Here is a 23,076-nt window from a genome sequence, read left to right as displayed (position 1 = left end):
ACACACACACACCAGGGGCTGGACGGACGGACGGACACACACACCCACCAGGGGCTGGACGGACACACACACACACCCACCAGGGGCTGGACGGACACACACACACACCCACCAGGGGCTGGACGGACGGACGGACACACACACACACCAGGGGCTGGACGGACGGACGGACACACACACACCAGGGGACGGACGGACGGACACACACACACCAGGGGACGGACGGACGCGCGCACACACACACACACACCAGGGGACGGACGGACGGACACACACACACACACCAGGGGACGGACGGACGGACACACACACACACACACACCAGGGGACGGACGGACGGACGCACACACACACACACACCAGGGGACGGACGGACACACACACACACACACACACACACACACACACACACACACCAGGGGACGGACGGACGCACACACACACCCCAGGGGACGGACGGACGGACGGACGGACACACACACACACACACACACACACCAGGGGACGGACGGACACACACACACACACACCAGGGGACGGACGGACGGACGGACGCACACACACACCCCAGGGGACGGACGGACGGACACACACACACACACACACACACACACACACACCAGGGGACGGACGGACGGACGCACACACACACCCCAGGGGACGGACGGACGGACACACACACACCAGGGGACGGACGGACGGACGCACACACACACCCCAGGGGACGGACGGACACACACACACACCCCAGGGGACGGACGGACGGACACACACACACCAGGGGACGGACGGACGGACGCACACACACACCCCAGGGGACGGACGGACACACACACACACCCCAGGGGACGGACGGACGGACACACACACACACACACACACCCCAGGGGACGGACGGACGGACGCACACACACACACACACCCCAGGGGACGGACGGACGGACGCACACACACACCCCAGGGGACGGACGGACGGACGCACACACACACACACACACCCCAGGGGACGGACGGACGGACGCACACACACACACACACACACCCCAGGGGACGGACGGACGGACGCACACACACACCCCAGGGGACGGACGGACGGACGCACACACACACACACACACCCCAGGGGACGGACGGACGGACGCACACACACACACACACACCCCAGGGGACGGACGGACGGACACACACACACCAGGGGACGGACGGACGGACGCACACACACACCCCAGGGGACGGACGGACACACACACACACCCCAGGGGACGGACGGACGGACACACACACACCAGGGGACGGACGGACGGACGCACACACACACCCCAGGGGACGGACGGACACACACACACACCCCAGGGGACGGACGGACGGACACACACACACACACACACACCCCAGGGGACGGACGGACGGACGCACACACACACACACACCCCAGGGGACGGACGGACGGACGCACACACACACCCCAGGGGACGGACGGACGGACGCACACACACACACACACACCCCAGGGGACGGACGGACGGACGCACACACACACACACACACACCCCAGGGGACGGACGGACGGACGCACACACACACCCCAGGGGACGGACGGACGGACGCACACACACACACACACACCCCAGGGGACGGACGGACGCACACACACACACACACCCCAGGGGACGGACGGACGCACACACACACACACACCCCAGGGGACGGACGGACGGACGGACGCACACACACACACACACACCCCAGGGGACGGACGGACGGACGGACGGACGGACACACACACACACACACCACGGGCTGGACGGACACCCCCCCCCCCCCCGCGAGCTCGGGCTGGGCAGGACACGCAGACGCGCTGGGCGCGAGCTGAGCAGAACGCGCACGCGCAAAGCCAGAGGCGGCTCTGGCCAAGCCCCGCCCCCGCCCCCGCTGTGTCGTCACACGGCCTGCCCCTCGCGCCGTCGCGTGCCCCGCAGCGTCACTTCCCCGCCCCGCCCTCCCGCCAGGCCGCGCCGCGCGCCATGGGGAAGAAGGGTCGCGCGGCGCCAGGCCGCCGGCCCATCCTGCAGCTCTCCCCGCCCGGGCCCCGCGCCGCGCGCGACGGGCCGGCCCCGCCCGACGCCAGCTCGGGCTCGGAGGCGGGTAAGGAGCGCGCGGGCCTGGGGCGGCGCCGCCACCAGCGCAGCCTGGGCCCTGCGGCCCGGCCCGGCCCGGCCTGGCGCGGGGGAGGGGCCGGGCAGGGCTTGGTGAGGATAGGGGGAGGGATGGGGGCGGGGCTAGGCTGGGGGGGAAGGGAAAGCGATGGGGGCGGGGCTAGGGGTACCAGAGCCTTGGGAAGAGGGGGGGTAGGCTGGGGGGGGAAGAGGTAGGGATGGGGGCGGGGCTAGGGGTACCAGGAGCCTGGGGGGAGGGAGATGGAGGGTGGGCTGGGAGGGAAGAGGTAGGGATGGGGGCGGGGCTAGGGGTACCAGGAGCCTTGGGAAGAGGGGGGGGGGCTAGGCTGGGGGGGGGAACAGGCAAGGATGGGGGCGGGGCTAGGGGTACCAGGAGCCTGGGGGGGGAGGGAGATGGAGGGTGGGCTGGGAGGGAAGAGGTAGGGATGGGGGCGGGGCTAGGGGTACCAGGAGCCTTGGGGGGGGGGGGGTAGGCTGGGGGGGGAACAGGCAAGGATGGGGGCGGGGCTAGGGGTACCAGGAGCCTGGGGGGGAGGGAGATGGAGGGTGGGCTGGGAGGGAAGAGGTAGGGATGGGGGCGGGGCTAGGGGTACCAGGAGCCTTGGGAAGAGGGGGTAGGCTGGGGGGGAACAGGCAAGGATGGGGGCGGGGCTAGGGGTACCAGGAGGCTTTGGGGGGGAGAGATGGGGGGAAGAGGCAGGGATGGGGGGTGGGGCTAGGAGTATCAGGAAGTTGGGGGGGGGTGGAGGCCTGCAGGTGCAATGCCCTGGGGAGCGGGGGTTTCCTGTCCCGCCTCTTCGTTTGGCTGGCCCGAGAGGCGGGGTCGCTGAGTGAGTTTCTGTGTGTGCCCCAGCACCAGGTCAGCCATGATTTCCTACGTGTGTGGTGTGGCCGTGGTGGGCAGGGACAGGTGTAGGGCTGTGGAGTGGGTTTCTGCACAGGTGCTGCTGATCTGGTGAAAAGAAAGTGGCTTGTGGCCTCTGGGCCAGTTTCTGTGTCAGTGTTGTAGTCCTTGCTGGCCGGTTATGAAAGCGGGTACACTTTGCTGGTTTTTGCCTGTGTATTGTAGCCCTGTGCATGTCCAGATGTTGGGTGGGTTTCTGTGGGTGTATTGTAGTCCTCACTGGCAGGGTGATTGGTATGCGGCTGATTGTCAGGTTTTTATATGTGTATTGTAGCTTTCTCTACTAGTGTGGGTACGGGGTTGCTGGGCTGGTTTCGATGTGCGCCCTCAATAGCAAGATGGTGGGTACGAAGCAGCCTGAATAGCTGGGTGCTGTCATGCAATCTAATAGGTCAGGTTATCTCTGGTAATATGCTGGTGCATCATGTTTATTCAAGGGGTTCTTTATTGGATTGCAGGTCTGCAAAGGCTTTTCCTTATACGCTCATAGTTCTCTGATGCTTTGGTTTATTGCTTGCCCCATGGCTGTCTGAATAGTATGGGCCGTTTCAACCTTTCCAAAATAGGAGTGGAAGCTGTTGTGGAGAGCTGTCTCTCTCCCGAGTTGGATGTTTAGCCTCTTCTGTTGCTCCTGATGCGAGTGACTGGATCGGCAGTTGTAGTTTGGGAGCAAAGGGTCAGGAGATGGTGGAGGTAGATGCTGTGGGAGGTAGTGCTGATATTGCACCCTGGGATTTATTCCCTTTTTGTGCTTTGGTGCATTACTTGTGTCTGACCTTGGATGTGGCTCTGCACAGATTTAATTGCAGCATGTTCTGCTTTGCAGCAGAGCTCTCAGTCTTGGATAATAGCTTGACTCAGTTCACACTCAGCGGACATAGCAGGTCATGGAAAACTAGATGCACGTGAGCAGCTGGGCCTGACCGTGCCCACCCCTGGCAAAGCAATACCTAGCCCATCCAACACTCCCAGAACAGTCTGCCATTCTGAGGTGGAAGCTAATGTCTTCTCTTGAACCACACAGCCTCCCTTTCCACAGACCCTGTGGCTTCCTTGACTGAGCTCACTGCTCTCTTTGCACTAATGATGTGATTATTTCACCATTGGCAACCCCCAATCCCATCTGTGCCCAGTTGGTGCCTCACTGGAATGCCAGTTAGTATCTGACGCAAGGGAAGCGAAGATTTTTGCCCGGCTGTGCAAGGGGGCTACCCTGCCGGTTTCAGTTTCGAAAAGAAGCTATGAGAGGAAAATAAAGATCTCAGCGTGCAGTTAATAAAACAGATGCTGTGCCACCGGCCTTCATGCGTGTGGTGCAGTGACATAAGGGATGGAAGGCAGAGCATGGGGTCTGGGCTTCCTGGCTGTTTTGAGCACGAGCTGGGAATTAGCAGCATAGCATTCTGAGAATGTCCACATAAATGTTGTGTAGTGCTCAGAGGCCCTGCCTCTCAATTAAGCTTGGGGACTTCCTGTCCAGTAGGTGACTAAGCAGTATGATCTCCAGAGAATTTCCTTGGAGAGATTAGCAGAGGGAGTACCAGAGCTGCTGGGAGAGAGGGCACGGGAGGGAGAGACTGCTGGGCTATCTGCCCCCAGAACTGCCTGCAGCTGCTTGGCTCCACCTTTGCCACAGCAGTAGGGGCGGGAGCTGTCCCTTTTTCTGTTTTGGGTCAGTGTCTTGCTCTTTTCCTCCTTAAGACATGCTGCCTACAAGCAATCTGCCAGCCTGTGGTGGCTGGCCTTACGCGGGTCTTGGGGAGAGCTGATCTTATTTATGAAAGAGGGAACTTGGCAGGGAGTCTGAGCAGCTCGGTTGTGCACACGGCCCCATTGCTGCCTTGCGTAGCCCCCAATTATTTCAATTAGTCGCTGCCTCCCTCCCCGCTGCTCAGTATGGTCAGGTGAGCCATGTGGGAGGTTTTGTGGTAGCCAGTGGCGGGCTGGGGCTATGCTGTCTGGGTTGTGCCCCAGAGCAGGGACCAGAACCTACTAGTGCTTTTGCAGGGCAAGATGCAGTGATCGCCCCAGAGGAGTGTATTGAGCTGCTGCTGTGTGGAATGGGAGGCGTGTTACCTTTGCAGCGAAGTACCCCATCCAGTGTTTACCCAGAAACAGGCATGGGGAGTTTCTCCTTCACGGGTTCCTTTGGCGGCAGAGGCTCTTCGTTTGATGCAGCCACTGAAATGACGGTCGCTTTTCCTTCCTTCATCCAGATGAACCTGAGGTGGTTGGGGAAGTTCCCAGAACAGCTCCCAACCCGCCCCAAATGACTGCCCCTGCTGGACCAGCAGCTGTCAAGCCAACAGGTAGGTGGGGCATGTCCTTCCTTTGCTCTCCCTGAGTTTTAGCAGAGCCTGCAATTACTAATGGCAAGCAGCCAAGTCTGTGTCTGATGTTTGGCGCCAGGCGCTCTAGGGAGGCAGCTGCCAAAGTCAGAGATGGCGTTTGTGCCCTGGTCTGTTTGTGCAGGAAGGAGGCTTGAATGGATCTTTCAGAGCAAGTGCCTCCTGCTTGTCCTTTGCCTAGGAAGGCTCAGGGTTGTCAGGTTTTGTTTTCCTGTATGCACTGAAGGATTTCACGGATGACTGAGGCTTTGTCTACACTTAAAAGTTGAAAGTACAGCCGCAGCATTGCTTTAAACTGAAATGTGGCCATGGCACAAGCTCTGGGAGAGCGCTCTCACATTGGCGCTTTGCAGCACTGGAACTTGCTGTACTTGGGTGAAGGGCTGGGGGGGTTGTTCACATCCCTGAGCCATAAAGTTATGGTGCTGCAGAGTGCCTGTGTAGACTTAGCCTCAGTGGCTTTCTTTCTTTCTCATCCCTAATCGTCGATGTAGAGGTGTTGAGTCTTTTGCTATTTGTTCCAATTTTTTGGCTTTGTCTTGAGGTCACAGAGGGGTAGCCGTGTTAGCCTGTAACTAAAAAAAATTAAAAAATCACAATACTTCTGTAGCGCCATAGAGACCAACAAAATATATAAATAGTATTGTGAGCTTCTGTGGGCGCAGCCTACTTCTTTTTTTGTCATATTTGTTATCTGAAGAGTGAAAGCTCGTGATACTATTTATATGTTGTTGTTAGTCTCTAAGGTGGTATGGGACGATTGTTGTTTAAGGGTTTTTTTAACTTTGTCTTGGTTACTCAGCGTCTTCTCCTGCTTGAATAAAAATCCCTTCCTGCCTCAGACAAGGTGTGTCTGTGTTTAAAATGGCGCTGCAGTTAACACAACCAACAGGAAGGGGAGAGTGTAGGTAATTCACCTGCCCAACAGGAAGGGGAGAGTGTAGGTAATTCACCTGCCCAAGAGGCGCTAGCTCGGCTGAGGGAAGAATCTTCCGTTGACCTAACTCTCTGTACACCTCGAGTGAGATCAGCATTGCTGCGTCTCTCGAGGCTCTGGTTTTTTCACACCCCAGAGCTATACCGATACACCAGCCTACTGCAGACCAGGCCTCAGTTAGGTTCAAGCATCAAGCCCACTAGTTCTCCATAGACTGCTCCGTCTAACGGTTTTTTCCAAGGGGCCAGAATTTGTAACATGAAACTCTTCAGGCCCCTTATTAGTGACCTTTATGAAACAAAGCAAGGGGGTGATACTGTTGTTTTCCCACTTCTCTGTGCTCACCTTTACGGTGCACTGAGGAGCTGGCTTCTGGAATGCGTGTGTACCCACTGAACTATCAATCCCAGTCTGGAATCCAGAGCTGTGCACTCTGAAGGCACCTGGAGGGAACGCTGGGAGTGGGAAGGTTGCTGGCAGGCAGCTTTTTTATTTACACCAGTCCCAGGCTTGTGGCCTGATTCAGCTTACTGAGCTCCAGCAGCCTCTGGGCTGTTAAATCTGGTTTGTTACTTGTTTGGATTTAATCTGTAGTTAAACAGTTGAAATGCCTACAACTCTGGGGTAGGCCACTGGCTTTCCTGATTTCTAATGCTGCTCACAACAGTTACCCTCAGTAAGCTTTTGCTCTTCCTGCGCTGCCACGTTCGACAGCCACTGGTACGTGTAGGAGGAAGTACCCCGTGAGCATGCAGTCTCCAGCACAGAGCCTGGGTGGGATGTATGGGACCTACCTGACTCGTTCAGTGCACATCCAGCACTGCAAGCTTCTAGCCTTCCTGGTTGCAAAGTTGCATCTTGTTTAAAATGAGATTGCGAGCTTCCTGAGGCAGGGATCAGGCCTTTGGTGGGTCTGTCGGGTGCCCAGTGCTGCAAGCCTGTGCCACAATATGTATAACAATCATTGCTGAGCTTCCTGCTGTGCCAATGGCTTGCTGACACTTCCTGTATACTTTGGGGTGGTGGCCTCTCTGTGTGTAAACGGTGCAAGAGATGGACGGCGGGGTCTGTGTGGTTCAGTTGCCCAAAACTCAGGGAGCTCCTCACGGGTACCTCTCCTCTGCCTAGGTGGCTTATGTTTGCTCGGTGCGTACGCAGACAGTGACGATGAGGAGGGAGAGGCACCTGAGAAATCGGTGCCGTCCACAGATGCCAACGGCAACAATTCGACAGATATTGACAGTACGCTGGCAAACTTCCTGGCGGTGAGTAACAATCCCATCCCGCGTCAGTCCTGAGGGGGCTGGCAGGCCCCGGGGTCAAACGGGGAAATCTCACCACCTTGTGACCGGCCTTAGTGTGTTTATAGAGGAAGGTGGCCAAAGATGCTTTCCCTGGGGCTGAAGGCAGAGGGTGGGGAGTAGTGTTTCTTAAACTTTTTAAGACTGAGGAACACCAAACAATATTTTTTGGGGGTGGGGGGGGGTGGCAGGGAAGGGTCGGGGGAAGGTCACCTTCCCCTTTAAGGGTGGCCATGTTGAATTCTGTTGTGCTCCGTGGCACACCGCTGACTGCCTCGCAGCACATCGGTGTGCCACAGAACACAGTTTAAGAAACGCGGGTGTAGAGGATGAAGCTGGTAGGCGGGGGCAGGTTTCCGGGGCTGTCCCTGGGGTAGCGGCTGCTGTCTGCACATAAGGGATGGGCTTTTTTGCCCAAACTGTCTGAGTGCCCAAATCTGGGTCTTCAATTCAACTGTAACCCTTTTATGTCTTTGAAGGAGATTGATGCCATTACCGCTCCGCCCCAGCCTACTGGATCCACTGCTGCCTCTGCCGCGCCCCCGCCAACTCCGCCACGCCCAGAGCCCAAGGATTCTGCCTCCAGCCATCCCTCGGCTACGGCGAACGGCACGGGCTCCGCCCAGTCGGCGGAGTGGCAGTATGACACCCAGTGCTCGTTGGCAGGAGGTGAGCTCTGTTGCCGGGTTCGTCTGCCCCAGGGCGTGCGGGCAGCCATTCCAGCCAGGGCGCTGGGGGGGCCTCCATCCCCGGCAGCACGCCAGTCCCTTTCATTGACTGGAAACAGCCGCGTTCTCTGTAGCTGCGATGTCAGAAGATGAATGTTGTGCTGTAGCCCCAAGAATGAGACACTTAGTGGCCGACACACACAGGTTTGTGTCTTCCAAGGGCTGTTGGTGAGTGGCTGGCGCGGGGGGATGAGTGCAGGGACAGGTGGTGGGGTCTCTGTCTCTTGAGGCATGTGCAGTGGGCCAGGGTGCGGGTTTAGGGCACCCTGCTCACTCAAGGCCTTTGGTTTTCTTCTCTCAGTGGGCGTGGAGATGGGAGACTGGCAAGAGGTCTGGGATGAGAACACCGGCTGCTACTATTACTGGAACACGCGGACCAATGAGGTGACCTGGGAGCTGCCGCAGTATCTCGCCACCCAGGTTCAGGGGCTGCAGCGTTATCAGCCCAGGTAAGGCCCTGCCCAGTCACCTCTGGAGCGGAGAGAGGGTGATGGTGCGGCCTGTCACAACCTCTCCTTTTTCTCCCTAGCTCTGCGGCAGGCGGGGAAGGGAGTTTCCTGGTGGCGGCAGATCTGTACCCTCAGGAGAAAGGGGTCGCTGTTGCCAGCATTAGCCGCGGGACTCTCCTACCCAAGCGAGAGGTGAAGAAGGTCAGTGGAACTTGCCCCTTCCCTATTCCTGCAGGCCAGCTCAAGAGACGCTCTATCATGCTGCAGTCTAGTCTCCTCCCTGGGCTCCCGGGGAACAGATGGGCCAGGAAGGAGCTAGACGTCGCTTGGTCCTACCGTGAGGGCAGGGGCCTGGACTTGATGACCTCTCGAGGTCCCTTCCAGTTCTAATGTTCTGTGCTTCTAGACAGCCTGGTGGGACCTCAGCTAGCCACAGAGTTTGAGCATGGTAATGGGATAAAAACTGCTAGCCAGCTTCTAGTGCCCCACTGGATCAGACAGGATGCTTTCCCCAGAAGGACTGTGTTCAGCTCTGGGGCCCCTGCCCCGGGAGGAAGACAAGAGGTCAGAGGCAGGTGATGAGTGATCTGAGGCTGGGAAAACATCCATAGGAAGGGACTGCAAAGGCTGCAGCTGTCCAGCTTAGAGAGGACGTTGGAGAGGTGAGGGAGAGGAGGAGCGTCCGAGACTCCCAGTAGCCCCCAGGCCGTGTTCAGGTAAAGGGGTTAAGAGGAAGTCTGTGTACACCAGTGATCCCTGTAAGCTGAGTGCTTAGGCAGCCACCCGGAAGAGATTCAAATGCCAGACCGTTGATTAGCAAAGTGCCCATAGCCGGCAGCATGTGTTCTTACTGGTGGTGCACACCTATATAGGCCTCAGTGCGCGCACAAAATTTATTCAACACATGAATGTAAGAAATTAGAGGAAACGTTGCTGTGCACCAAGGCCTATTTGTTTGGGTCTAGCAGGCCTGCAACACGCCCTAGATGCCAGCAGAGCTGAAGTCTTTGGTCATAAGTCTGGGTGTTTGCTAGGTCAGATCCAGCAGGTTAAAGACTGAACCCCTCCCCAGTGACGCTAGGGAGATACTTCCCCATTACTCCGGAATTGTCCACTGCAGGGTTCTTGCACCTTCCTCCTAAGCCCTGGTGCAGGCTGGAGCATTGGACTGGTTTCATGTGGCACGTCCTTGATTGCTTCAAATCGCTGGCTGGGAAAGAGGCCCTGTTGCAGGGATCTCTCCAAGGGGAATGCTTCTTGTTCCCCCCGTGCCGCTGTCTGAGAGGCCTTTGGGTGGCTGACTCCTGTCTGTCCCGCAGGAGGTGAACGAAGGCGTCCAGGCCCTCTCGAGCAGTGAGGAGGAGAAGAAGGGGGTGGCAGCGTCCCTGCTGGCTCCCCTGGTGCCCGAGGTGGTGAAGGAGGAAGAGGAGCGCTGGAGGAGGAAGGTGATCTGTAAGGAGGAGGTCGAGCCAGTGCTGGAAGAGAAGGCAGCTGCAGAGGAAGTGGCAGTGGCCGCTGAGGATCCGGACCCTTGCAAGGATGCTCTGGAAGACCCTTCCCAGGAGGGTCTGTGCAGCGTGGTGCAGTCAGGGGAGAGCAGTGAGGAGGAGCAGGACACGCTGGAGCTGGAGCTCGTGTTGGAGAGGAAGAAGGTAGGCAGCAGGCGTGGCCAGGTCCTCCGCCATTAACAGCCCTAGAGGGAAACTGGTCACATCGCCACCCAGCCCCGTGCGGGCTGTGCTGGGGACTGAGTAAATGGGCTGCCCCTCAGCAACAATGGGGGAGAGAGGCACCACGCAGAGTGCTGCTCCCTCCGGCAGAATGGCCCCACAGCTATCGCTACACTGCAAGCCCTACGACTGCAGTGCGGCCGCTGTATACAGCGAGGGAAGGGGTTTCCCTTCACTGTAAAGACTCGAGCGGTGCTAGCCTGGTGCTCAGAAGCATTCTTCTGCGAACCTTGCTGTGTTTACACAGGCCGGAAGGTCGGCATAGCCACCGGGTGTAGGGGCTTGGAGATTTTCATAGATAGGCTGGTCTCAGTTAAAGCACAGACCGGGGCTGGAGTAGCAAGAAGCAGCGTTGGCTGAGGCGCTGCATCGAGAAATCTGGCTGTGAGTGAGGGGTTTTCCCGAACGGGCACTGTTTCATTTCCCAGTCGGAGAGAATTGACGGGAAGGAAAGTGCCGAAGGGGGGCCCTTTCTGGAAAAAGGGACTATGCCCCCAACCTCAACCCAGGAGGTCTTCTCAGGGATCCCATTACTGCCACCCACCCCCTTCGCTATGGGCACACGTGTGCTAGGCTGCTGTGCCATCTGCTGGCAGATCCCTAGATTTCCAGGCCAGAGGGGCCCATGACGATTCAGGCCAGTGGTTTCTAGACTTCAGCAAGGCAATCCACCAACCGCACTTGGTCTGTTTTTTTTGGGACCTACCATTACATACATGTGCCTCCGCACCCAGCCCCCAGGGGTGTCTCCTGTCCTGCATGGTTGGCCCCAGCTCTCCGCTCTGGGCTTGGCCTTCTGGCATGGGGATCGCAACACCGCTTGGACTTGGCCTGGCCACACTGGGTCCTGCTGTCCCCTCCCTGGGGCAGGGCTTTGCCTTCTTCCCCTACAAGTTCTCCCCCCGGCAGCACTCACCTTCTGGTCTTGTGGCAGGCGGAGCTGCGAGCCTTGGAGGAGGGCGATGGCAGCGTCTCGGGTTCCAGCCCGCTCTCCGATGGGAGCCAGTCAGCATCACACGACCCAGTGCCCAAGCCGCCCTCCAAGCAAGGGAAGTGGAAGCTTTTTGTCAGGGCTGCCAGCCCAGAGTCCACCAGCCGCAGCTCTAGCAAGGCTGGCCGAGAGACTCCTGAAATCAAGGAAGCAGGTAATTGGAGAGGTGCCTCCTGGGTCAAGGCCCTTGCTCCCTGTCCCGCCAGTGACTCCAGGGAGAGCTGTAGCCTCACACCAAATTGCAGAGTTCTGTGTGGGCTGTTCCTTCACCTTGCAGGGTCAAACACTTGGGGGTTTATCTGGGAGGGTCTCACTGCCAGCCTGAGCTCCTTCCTGTCTCTAAGCCCAGCAGTGGTGGCTAGGTTACGCATGTTTTCTTGGGGTCTCTGTGCATGCCCTCCACTGGGAGGAGCATCACAGCATGTGGCGCCCCAGAGCCTTTTGGGTGCCGCTTTGCAAGTCTGCGCGTAACTGCTTTTTATCCATGGAGACAGATGTCCACGGGATAGTTCTCGGTCTTCAGATCGGCTGTGGATACAAATTTTGTATCTGCGCAGGGCTCTGCTCCTGGGACAGCCCCAGCAATAGCAGGGAGCCGCTTGTGGGGCGGAGGGTGGCGTCGCTGCATAGGTAGTAGATCTGGGTGTCTCGACAGCTCTGGCCACGGGGGGATGGCATGTGCCCCAGAGCCTGGCAGGTGTGAGCAGCATTGCCACTGAACAGCTCCCTTCCTGGCAGAGGGTGCTTGGGGCCAGTCGGAGGGCTCACGTGTTTTGTCCCCCTCAGCAGTGAGTGCAGAAGCCACTGAGGAGACGTCGGACAAAGAGCAGGAGCCAGAGGAAGTCCAGGACAAAGTGAAACCTCAGGGGGCACCCAAAGCAGAGGAGGAGGAGCAGGACCTGAAGGTGGGTGGAGGCAGGGGAGAGAAGAACATGGAATGGGCAAGTGTTTGGGTCTCAGCTGCATTGCGGGGTGGGGCAGGGAGACCCCTCCCAGCCTCATCCTTGAGCATGGGCCATGTGGGGGTTGGTGCATGCCCTTGGGGCACTCTGTCGGGTTGGCCCTCTGGCCTGGGCCCCAGGGGAAGGTGCAAAGTGGGAGGGTTGAGGAAAGCCACCAGCTGGGTTTGGGTTCTGGGCGTGCTGCTCGTGGCTGTGCTGAGCAGCAGTACAGCGTGTGCTGGGGGCACGGACAAGACGGTGGCTGTACGGTGTGTGTGGAGGGCAGGGGTGGGAGTTGTCTGCCACTCCAGTGTAACCCCTCCAAGTCAGAGGGGGAAGAGGCCTCTTAGCTCAGGGCAGGGCTGGCTTGTTCCAGCTGGGCAGCATGAAATGGCTTTGCTTGCGGAACACGGGCCAGGGAGCCAGATTCTGGGTACTCTGTACAGCCCCTGGGCTTTCTCTCTGCCTCCCCTGCCTGCTCTTAGCTACCCTGGGGCTGTCTGAGGCCTGGCAGTCCTGCCCCGGGGCAGTCTGCAGGCCGTTCCTCACCCCCTTGCACACCCTCTGTCAACAGTTTCAGATCGGAGAGCTGGCAAATACCCTGACTAGCAAACTGGAGTTCCTGGGCATCAACAGACAATCCATGTCCAACTTCCACATGCTGCTGTTGCAGACCGAGGTACCTGAAGCCTTCAGCCCTCTTGTTGACCTGTGTCCCTGCGGAATCAAACACCCTTCTCTTCCCTGGGTGCTGGGGCTCTGCAGAAGCCAGTCAGCTGGGCCCATTAATCTCGCTCTAGGCAGCTAACTCCTGTCCCCTTACATTGTCCGTGTCCTTCTCCCAGCCCACCAGATGCTGGCCTGCCGAGGGGGGGTAGGGCAGCCCTCCTGGGTGGGCATGTAGGAGCCTGTTTGGCACCAGAAGAGCACACGTAACAGTGCAGCCAGCCGCTCGCTGGGCACCAGCAGCACAGGCACAGCACTGCCCAAAGCTCAGGCGGACCACGTGCAGCTTGTGTGGGCCTGGGGGCCCATTGATTGCTCTGCTCTGCAGCCCAGAACTGCTGTCAGTGGGTCTGCCCGCACAGGACAGGTCTGCACCCTTGCCCAGCCCCGTCCACAGGGCTGGCTGAACTGTGCCACCTGCCCCCTTGCCAGCAGGGCATCCCCCTCTGCTGCCCCCAAGGATGGCCCAGCTCTTGCCAGTGTTGAAAGGGATCCCCTGGCCAAGTGCCGTGCCCTCTCCTTAATGCCGAAGCGTGACAGCTGCTTTGTTTGCTGGCCCTAGACCCGTATTGCGGATTGGCGCGAAGGAGCTCTCAATGGAAACTACCTCAAACGCAAACTGCAAGACGCAGCCGAACAGCTAAAACAGTATGAAATAAACGCCACTCCTAAAGGCTGGTCCTGCCACTGGGACAGGTACGCACTCTTCTCCCCTTTTCACCTTTCACCTTTGACCTCTCAGACATGGTTTGTGACCATCACCACCTGACGACGCGGCGCCATCTGTGCGGAGACTGAAAGCAGCAGCCGTTAGCGGTGCTGGGCAGGCAGAGAACCTCCGGCACTCAGAGTTTGGGAGTGCTTGGAATGGCTTTGGGTCGCTGATTGGACAGAGCTGGTGTTTACTCTCCCAAGTGTAACGGCGCTGAGGAGGGCGGGCTCGGGGGGTCGCGCATGCGAGAGCTCTGTGCACTTTGCAGGACCTCTGGATCTCTACTCCAGCTAACAACACCGATCCTCAGGAGAGCCCCCTGGCTGCGGATGGGAACCAAGCACAGGATTACTGTCTCCTCCCGGCAGGTCAGACCCAAACATTTCTTTTTCTATTTGGCTTTTCTGGATTATTTGTTCTTCGTTTGAAATGTTTGCTCTTTTGTTTTTCAGCTCCCAGAGCCTCTCACTCTCTCTAGTGTTCACTGTATGTTTGACACCAAGAGTATCATGCATGGGACCTCGACAGCCCATGGGGGGAGCAGCCGCCTTGCTTAAATTGGGCTGCTCCCTGTTTGTACTCCGGAGGCAGTTCCTAAAAGTCCTGTTCCTAGAGAGAGCTCGCCCCCTGCTGAACATTAGCCTGCTTTCCCAGCCCTTCTCTCTTGGAGGGAGGGCTCGGGGCTGGATTCACAGAGCCAGCAATGCAAACAGCTTTGAGCGAGCCAGCTCCGACCTCCCGCCTCAGAGCTGTTTGTTGCCTTTGTGAATGGCAGCCCTGCTAGAAGAGGGGCTTCCCGGTGAGAGCACAGCGCTGTCGCGGGAAAGGCCCATGTCTGCGTGTCAATGCAGGGGAGGGAATGTAAAGCCGCCTGTTCTTTCTTGTGATCTAGGGACCATAGGCGCTATTTCTATGTTAACGAGCAGACAGGAGAGTCCCAGTGGGAATTTCCAGATGGCGAGGAGGAAGAGGACGGGCCGGCCCCGGACAGTAAAACCGAGGCTGCTCCCAAATCGGCTCCGAAAGAGAAAGCTGAGCCCAGTGGTGACTCTACAATGGAGAACACCACAGGTACTGGGGGGAGGAGGGGCCTGGGGCGGAGAGATGGGAAGGGAAAGCAGCATGGACTGAATGGAGGGAGAGTGAGCATGGCTGGCAGATGCTGAGAGCTGCTGGTACCAAGGGTGGCTGGGTGCATAGAGACAGCTTCAGTTCCCTGCTCAGCCATGGATTTGCTGTGTGATCGTGGGCCAGTCCCTTGATGCACTTGTGCCGTCTGTCAGCTGCTGAGGGGCCCTGACAGCACCAGAACAAACTCCTCTGAGGCAGAGAGGGGCAAAAATCCCCTGGCAGCTCAACCTGCCAGATTTCACTAAGCTGGGATGTAGCTAACCCAGAAGGGAGGTGCCATGCCGGGGCAGCAGGCCCATCCTTGGCAGAGACACTGTGTATCCCTGTTCCCAAGAAGCAAGCTGCCCCTTGGGGGACAGGAGCCACATGGCCAAACGGAGGAATGGGTGAGTTGCAGCAAGGGCTGTTTCCAGGGTGGGTTGCCGGGCTCATGTCAATGTGTCTTCGCAGGTCCTCTCAGCAAAGACACCTTCTCTGGCCAGGCTTCCGCTTCGTCTCTCGTGCCGCTCACCCCGTTCTGGACGCTGCTCCAGTCCTCTGTCCCCGTGCTCCAGCCCCCTCTGCCCTTGGAGGTGCCCCCACCTCCGCCGCCTCCTCCAGAGTCACCACCGCCCCCTCCACCGCCGCCGCCCCCTCCTGGGGAGGACGGAGAGATCCAGGAGGTAGAGATGGAGGATGAGGAAAGCGAGGAACCGCCAGCCCCAGGAACTGAGGAAGATGCTCCCCTGAAACCTCTTCGCCCAGCCGTCACCAGCAGCCAGGTGAGGGCGGGGAGCAGCTGCAGCTTGGGGCAGGTCCAGAATTTTGTGTGTGACAGAGACTGACAGTCTCGGCCGGGCATGTTTCCCAGTGGTCCTGCTCTGTGTCCTCCTGCGGCAAGGGCCAGCTCCTTTCCCCCTCCCGCTTCTGGGAGAGACTCAGGTGAATGATGTGCCCTCTCCAAAGGCCTTGGGCAAGGTCCCTCCCAAGAGGTGGTTGAAAGGTCTTAGAGTGTTGCTTAGCCCTGGGGGGGCAGGAGCAAAGTCCAGCTTTAACCTGCAGAGAGGTGGCCGGGCGCACACTGCTCTGTGCTGTGAACTAGGATGGGGGCCGGGGATCAGCAGTGTTACAGTTAGGGAGATTCAATTTTAGTTCAATCAGCTAGTGGATGGAATTTCCATTGATTGGTCGAAGCGCAGCACAGTTAGCTCCCAGCCCCCGGAGCTAGCCCCACTGCGGCTCTTTCTTTTAAGTGTACTAAGAACTGGACAGCTGATTCCTGGCTCACGCCAGGTCCCCCCCGCTGCACACCCGCCTTTTAAATCTATTAAGAGCCTGCCAGCTCTTAGTACCTTTAAAAGGCAGAGGTGCAGTGCCTGGGACTGGACACGAGACGGGAATTAGCTGATTCCCGTCTCGCACCTGGTCCCTGCTACCCCCTGTCCCCTACAGAGATGGTGCTGGGGGGAAACAGCTTTTAAGCCAGCTCCCACCGGCTCCTGCTTCCCTCCCCCCACCTTGCTGCCTCTCTCTGATAGAGGCAACAAGGAGGGCGGGGGAGGCGACTAGTCACTTACATCCCTAGTTACAATGGGTGAGGGGCAAAGTGCCCAGTAGTGAGCTGCCTGGGGCTGGTGGGGTGCTGCTGCTCTAGAACAGCCCAAATACCTTGACTCCGTGCAGGGTTTTCTGCCACGTGAAAGGGTTCCTTGGCAGGAGTGCAGATGTTTCCCCAGAGAGTCTATTTGTCTGCCAGGGCAAGTGAAACTGCAGACCAAAGGCGAGTAAGACTGCAGGCCTGCTTGAGGTGCAGCCCTCCCCCCAGCACACCGCCGGCCCTCTGCGCTAGCAGCCTGTTTGACTGCCCCCTGGTCAGGGTATGGGCCACGGGGAGCAGTGAGGTCCCTCAGACAGGCCGGAGTTATGGGGGAGGCTGGAATGAGGCGGTGTGGCAGTCCAGCGTGGTGGTGATCTCCCTCTGGCCCTGGGCCCCCCAGGCCTAAGCTGGTCACGAGCAGAACTCAGCACAGTCCCAGCTTGAGTGGGCACATCCCTTGGCAGAGAGCCCCTCTCAGGTTTGGCCGGCTCTGCAGAGGGGCCAGGGAGACGGCTCCTCTCAGTCCAGCCCCCTGACTGCCCCCCCTGCTTGCAGAGTAACTCCGGAGGCAGCGCGCCTGCTGCCCCCTCCACTAAACCGCAGAAGAGGAAAGCCGGCGAGATGAGCACAGGGCTGGTGCAGCGAGCAGCGACCATCGGCAGCTGTCCCGTTCTCTACAGCCAGCCCATCGCGGCTGCCAGTGAGTACCAGGCCCGGCGCGGCTTCTGCAAGGCCAGTCTGCTAGCGTCTGCAGGGAGCAGCTGGGGACATACCGACCTCCATCTCTCTGCTGTGTCTGCAGGCCCGCAGCCCACGGGACTGAGCCTTCAGCAAAGTTACCTGGGCATGACCGTGCCAGCCATCGTGGGCTATTCGGAGTGTGCCGTGCCCTCTCGGCTCGCGGCCACCATGGCGCATCCAGCCCCTCCACGGGGAGCCCTGCCTGCCAAGGGGGCCATGGAGCAGCAGCCACCACCCCCACCTCCGCCGCAACCGCCACCCCCGCCTCCCCCCGCCACCAAACCGCTGCCTCCTGAGAAACCTCGCAAGGGGAAAAAGGACAAGGTAGGAACAGAATCACTGCTGCCCATGTGGGCCGAGCTTGGGGGGAGCTGCCGTGGGGGAGATCCCAGCGGTGTCAGTGGGTCCTGCTGCCGAGAGAGCAGTCGGGGCAAGTCACTTCCCTCCTGTCTGTGATTGGGAGGCTGGCCCATGTGTGGCGTGCCTGGGGGCCCTGAGCGAAGGGCTGATGCTGCTGGCCACACTCCTGAGCTAGTAGGGGTTGCTGCTGGACATCACTGAAGTGACTGAGGGGGGAGGCCTGCTTTCCTGGTGGTAGCTAGAGACGCTGAATTCTAGGTGCTTCTCCAGCAGTAACGGGGGCTGAGGGCACTACCATAATGTACCACCCCTAGCTTAGTAGGAGCAGGACTTGTGCCAGCCCCTTGACTCACTGCTCAGTGCCGCCCTCCCCCTGTCTCCCAGCCAGCCACCGGAGCAGAGTAACACGCCCTTCTGAAAGTGTCAGCTGTCTTTCCCGCCCACTCTGCCTCCATTCACATGGCTGGGTCCGGCTTGCTTCCTCTCCCTCCAACCCTGGCCCTGTGGGGGAGGGCCACCTGCTTGGTCCCACCTGTCCCCTTCCGCCTGTGCAGGGCAAGAAGGGGAAAGCAAAAATGCCCTCGCTAGTGAAGAAGTGGCAGAGCATCCAGCGGGAGCTGGACGAGGAGGAGAACTCCAGCTCCAGCGATGAGGACCGGGAGCTCACCTCTCAGAAGCGCATCGAGGAGTGGAAGCAGCAGCAGCTAGTGAGGTAGGAGGGTGGCGTGGGTCTGGGGGTGATGGGAAGGAGCCAAGTGGCTGCTGCTGCTTCCTCCCCTCTTCCCCAGTCCTTCCAGTAGCCCCGATACCTGCTCTGAAGATGTTTATAGGAAGCTTCTTCTCTCTGACCATCCCTGTGAGAGGCATGGCGGGAGGAGCGTAGCTGACCCCTCCCATCAGATCTGAAGCCTGACTGCTGTGCTGTCATGCATTGGGGGGCGGGATTTCTGGCAGCCCCAGCAGCCCATAGGCCCAGGGCCAGTTTCTGGCTCTCTGGAGAGTTAATTTGGTCACTCTGTCAGAGGCGGCTCTGGGAACTTGGCATCGCGTACACGTCCTCCCTGTGCGGAGCCTCCCCTTGCAGGGCGCTGTAGCCGCTGTCGCATCCACAAATGCAGGCTCCGGGCCCCCACCGGCTTACAGCACAACAGGCGGGGCGGGGCAGGGCGTGACTCGCATGGCGCTGGCAGCTGTTTCTTAGTGCCAGTCAGGCCATTTTCAGAGTTCCTGTTTCTGGGCTGAGACTCCTGTCACGGAGACCAGCTGTGTGCTTGGCTGCCACTGGCCTGCCCAGAGGAGCCCAGGCCTCCGAGGGTGGGTTGCCCGTGCTCAGCCCCCACATCATTGCAGGGCCTGATGTACTTTTTGTCCCCACAGTGGCATGGCGGAGAGGAACGCCAATTTCGAGGCCCTGCCAGAGGACTGGCGCGCACGGCTCAAGCGGAGGAAAACCACTTCGAGCACATGAGGCACCGGCACTGTTTTGTTTTGTTTTTTTACACGTGTACAGTTTAGAGCCTCTTACCGATACGACTGTTGTCAATAAATTGTAACCGTTTGGGGCATCCTGTTTCAGTTGTATGGGCTGATGCAGAAACCCCCTAAGCCGGGACCTCTCTGGGAGTGGCAGGTGTGGGGAGGTGACAGGCCTGTTAGGGGTTGGGCAGCCCTGACCCGCCCTGTGCTCACCCTTTGGCTCCTCCTGACACAGCAGGAGGGCATGAATTGTGCATTGGAGGTTGGGCTCCGGCAGTGACTGCATGGGATGGGCCTGCCTCCTGGGTAGTGCTGTGCCTGGCCAGTAGAGCTGAGTCCAGCACCCTTTTCTTGCCCCTTGCAGTTCAAGGAGGAAAAAACTGCTCTTCCCAGGTGTTCAGACCTAGTTCTCTGATGCCTCCTGGCATAGCCATGCCCAGCATCTGTGCCCTGCTGTGGCCCTGTCGGAACCTGTGTGTGCAGTTCTCCTGTCAGCCAGCCCATGGCCCAGACATCCCTTAGAGCTCCCCTTTCGCTCGATTCCAGGCTGTGTCTGCAGATCCAAGGGCAGAGACTAGACGTGTCCACTTTGCCAGGGCCATGAAACCTTTTGTTGGCCATTGCTAAGTCCCATGGGTTGAGAGGCCTCATGTCCGGAACCGCTCGTGGAAAAACGTTGCTGTTCTTTCTCTAGTTTCCCTAGACCCACCACCCTTCGCTCCCCCTCAGCCCCCTGGTTTCAGCAAAGGTGGCATTTTGTCCATTTTAAGCTCCCTCCCCCTTTTTCTTTGGCTCAGAATCAGGTAAAAATCATTTTCTTCCCACGGAAGGGAAGGCCGCTCGGGTTTCCAGACATTCGTATTTCTCCAAGTTTTGGCTTTGTAAATGTGTACATAGACATGAATAAAATCCCTTTTATACTTCAAAGCCTGTGTTCTTATGTGTCAGCACAGGGCTGCAGGGACATGGGAGGGAGCAATCTTCTGGGGGACTCAGACTCCTCCAGCCCCGTCAGTTCTACAGCAAAAGGGGATCTCTCTTGGTCTGTGGCACACTAAAGCGGTGGTTGTTGCAGGCTCAGCAGTGTTGGGGAATCTGTTTTTTTTTTTGGAGCGGTTCAGTGACACTTCTGACACCTTCTTCTCTGTGTAGTGGGATGATGATGGCAAACATCCTGTCATGGGATTTTTTTTTTCAACTTAATTCATTACTTTGGTCCTACAGGCCTACCCTGGTCCCCCTGTTCTACCAGCCACTTCGTAAAGCCATGTCTGTATTGTGCCAGAAGGAAATTTCTGAGAGGGCAGAAAGATTGAGGGTTTTTTTTACGGAGTAACAGAATGCAAGCGTTCCCAAGTGCCGGTCAGGGGTGCGGAGAAATGCCATGCCCTACCATGTGATGGGGGAGGGGGGAGGCACAGTGAGGCTAATGTAGTGAATCCTAAAGGTTAAATTGACGTGGCATGATGAATCCCAGCAAACCTTCCTCTTGCCAGGGGGAGTGTGGTATCTGTGTGAAGGGGGCAGGGCCATGCCACAGGGGGAAACAGGCTGGCACGAGTCACAGCACAAAGCTGCTTCATTTGTAGGACGAGAAGTAACTAGTTGACCGCAACAGCCATCCCTTGCAGTTGTGCATACTGAGGCTTTATTGGCAGGACCAGAGGAGACGCCTGCCAGGGGACCTAAGGCAGAGCCAGGCAGAGCTCAGGGTCTGATTCCTACACTGCTTTTGCCCCTGCTGGCACATGTGCAATATGCCCCTCCACCCCAATGCAAGGGTCCTGTAGCACTGAACCCTTGCTGGGGAGCAACGGCCAGCTCCAATTCCTGTGTGTACCCCACAGGGCGGACCATGGCCCTGCTTTGCTCCCTGCAGCTGGGGGGCAGCTGCTTTCTGCAGAGCTTGCTGCTCTACTGCCTTGGCAACCTGCCCGCAGCACCTCCTCAGCACTCTTCACTTGTCACACTGCTGGCTGCAACTTCCCTGCTGGCTGTCCTTTTTCTCCCGCCCTATTACACGGTCCCAGCCCTTACTGTGACTTCTCCCAGGGCAGCAAATTGCCATCCTCGCCCATGGAGAGGTCTGATCCTCCCATGCACTTATAGGCCACAGGGACCTGGCAGCCACTTCCTAGAAGCCATGGTAAACACTGCTAGGACTCTACCCCCTCCCCCCCAAATTCCCTGCTGCAACCCAACATCCTGTCCCATCCTGGAGCCACCTCCTGTGCCCCATACTTCTCACTCCAAAACTCAGACCTCACTCCTGCCCACTGTCCAACCTCATGTTCCAGGGCCGTGAAAGTGAGCAAGGGTGGGGCAGAGGAAGAGGGGATAAAGAGCAAGCAAGGGGCAGGGCCTCAGAGGAGGGACATTTGTTGATGGACTAGGGCAAGGGGTCCCCAAAAATTTAGTATTAAAATGGGGGTCCTCAGGTTGTTGTAATCAGGAGTGCTGCTGTTTAAGCCTATCTGTTCCTCCCAAATTAATACAACAGGCCCACTCCATATAGCAGAATTGCATGTGCAGGCTATGGGGAGCAGAAGGGATCCCTCCATACTCACAGGTGCAGGTCTATAGGGTAGGAAGGCCTTCCTACTACACACCTGTGGCCAGGGCTATGGGGCAGTAGAGCCTGGTGTCTGTGTGCAGGTCTACTGCTCCATACAGGGACAGCTTTAGACCGATTAGCCCGATTCCTCTGAATTGGGCCCCGTGCCCTAAACCCGGAAGTGTGCTGGGCGCGCTGTGGGAGGGGGCGTTGGCCCCGCAGGAGGAGCGTGGTGGCTTCTGTGAGCCGCGGGAGCAGGAGTCGGCCTCTGGGTTTGGCACAGTGCAGGGCTATGGGGCAGTAGAGCTTGGCTTGCACAGTGCACGGCTATGGGGCAGTAGGAGCTGGTCCACACATATGTGGGCAGACCCCTGAGGCTGTGGGGCAGTAGAGCTTGGCCTGCACAGTGCAGGGCTGTGGGGCAGTAGAACTTGGCCTGCACAGTGCAGGGCTATGGGGCAGTAGAGCTTGGCCTGCACTGTGCAGGGTTATGGGGCAGTAGAGCTTGGCCTGCACTGTGCAGGTCTATGGGGCAGTAGAGCTTGGCCTGCACAGTGCGGTGCTATGGGGCAGTAGAGCTTGGCCTGCACAGTGCGGTGCTATGGGGCAGTAGAGCTTGGCCTGCACTGTGCAGGGCTATGGGGCAGTAGAGCTTGGCCTGCACAGTGCGGTGCTACGGGGCAGTAGAGCTTGGCCTGCACAGTGCGGTGCTACGGGGCAGTAGAGCTTGGCCTGCACTGTGCAGGGCTATGGGGCAGTAGAGCTTGGCCTGCACAGTGCGGTGCTATGGGGCAGTAGAGCTTGGCCTGCACAGTGCAGGGCTATGGGGCAGTAGAGCTTGGCCTGCACAGTGCGGTGCTATGGGGCAGTAGAGCTTGGCCTGCACTGTGCAGGGCTATGGGGCAGTAGAGCTTGGCCTGCACAGTGCGGTGCTATGGAGCAGTAGAGCTTGGCCTGCACAGTGCGGTGCTATGGGGCAGTAGAGCTTGGCCTGCACAGTGCGGTGCTATGGGGCAGTAGAGCTTGGGCTGCACAGTGCGGTGCTATGGGGCAGTAGAGCTTGGCTTGCACAGTGCGGTGCTATGGGGCTGTAGAGCTTGGCCTGCACAGTGCAGGGCTATGGGGCAGTAGAGCTTGGCTTGCACAGTGCGGTGCTATGGGGCAGTAGAGCTTGGCTTGCACAGTGCGGTGCTATGGGGCAGTAGAGCTTGGCCTGCACAGTGCAGGGCTATGGGGCAGTAGAGCTTGGCCTGCACAGGGCGGGGCTGTGGGGCAGTAGAGCTTGGCTTGCACA

The 23,076-nt window shown here is 58.7% G+C and overlaps 1 protein-coding gene across 4 annotated transcripts; it reads left to right on the top strand.

Moving 5' to 3' along the window:
• Positions 1-1,986: 1,986 nt before the first annotated feature.
• On the top strand, positions 1,987-20,155 carry FNBP4 (formin binding protein 4). Of its 4 annotated transcripts, XM_075928921.2 has the most exons (17): positions 1,987-2,145; positions 5,298-5,390; positions 7,495-7,631; positions 8,147-8,336; positions 8,697-8,844; positions 8,925-9,045; positions 10,164-10,496; positions 11,509-11,719; positions 12,352-12,470; positions 13,081-13,185; positions 13,795-13,928; positions 14,837-15,015; positions 15,526-15,836; positions 17,207-17,351; positions 17,454-17,716; positions 18,307-18,464; positions 19,130-20,155. In XM_075928921.2, exons 1-17 carry the CDS (start codon positions 2,025-2,027, stop codon positions 19,218-19,220), a joined length of 2,859 nt encoding a protein of 952 aa, XP_075785036.2. In that variant the 5' UTR covers positions 1,987-2,024; the 3' UTR covers positions 19,221-20,155. The 4 variants fall into 4 exon arrangements, with proteins under 4 accessions (XP_075785036.2, XP_089635041.1, XP_075785035.2 ...); XM_089778915.1 differs by having other exon boundaries at positions 12,355-12,470; positions 17,207-17,716; XM_075928920.2 differs by having other exon boundaries at positions 17,207-17,716.
• The last annotated feature ends 2,921 nt before the right edge of the window (positions 20,156-23,076 follow it).

Source organism: Pelodiscus sinensis, chromosome 5 (genome assembly GCF_052426305.1).
Source record: "Pelodiscus sinensis isolate ZL-2025 chromosome 5, ASM5242630v1, whole genome shotgun sequence".
NCBI lineage: Eukaryota > Metazoa > Chordata > Testudines > Trionychidae > Pelodiscus > Pelodiscus sinensis.
Note: the sequence above shows the minus strand (reverse complement) of the source record. Positions and strands in the feature narration are given on the sequence as shown.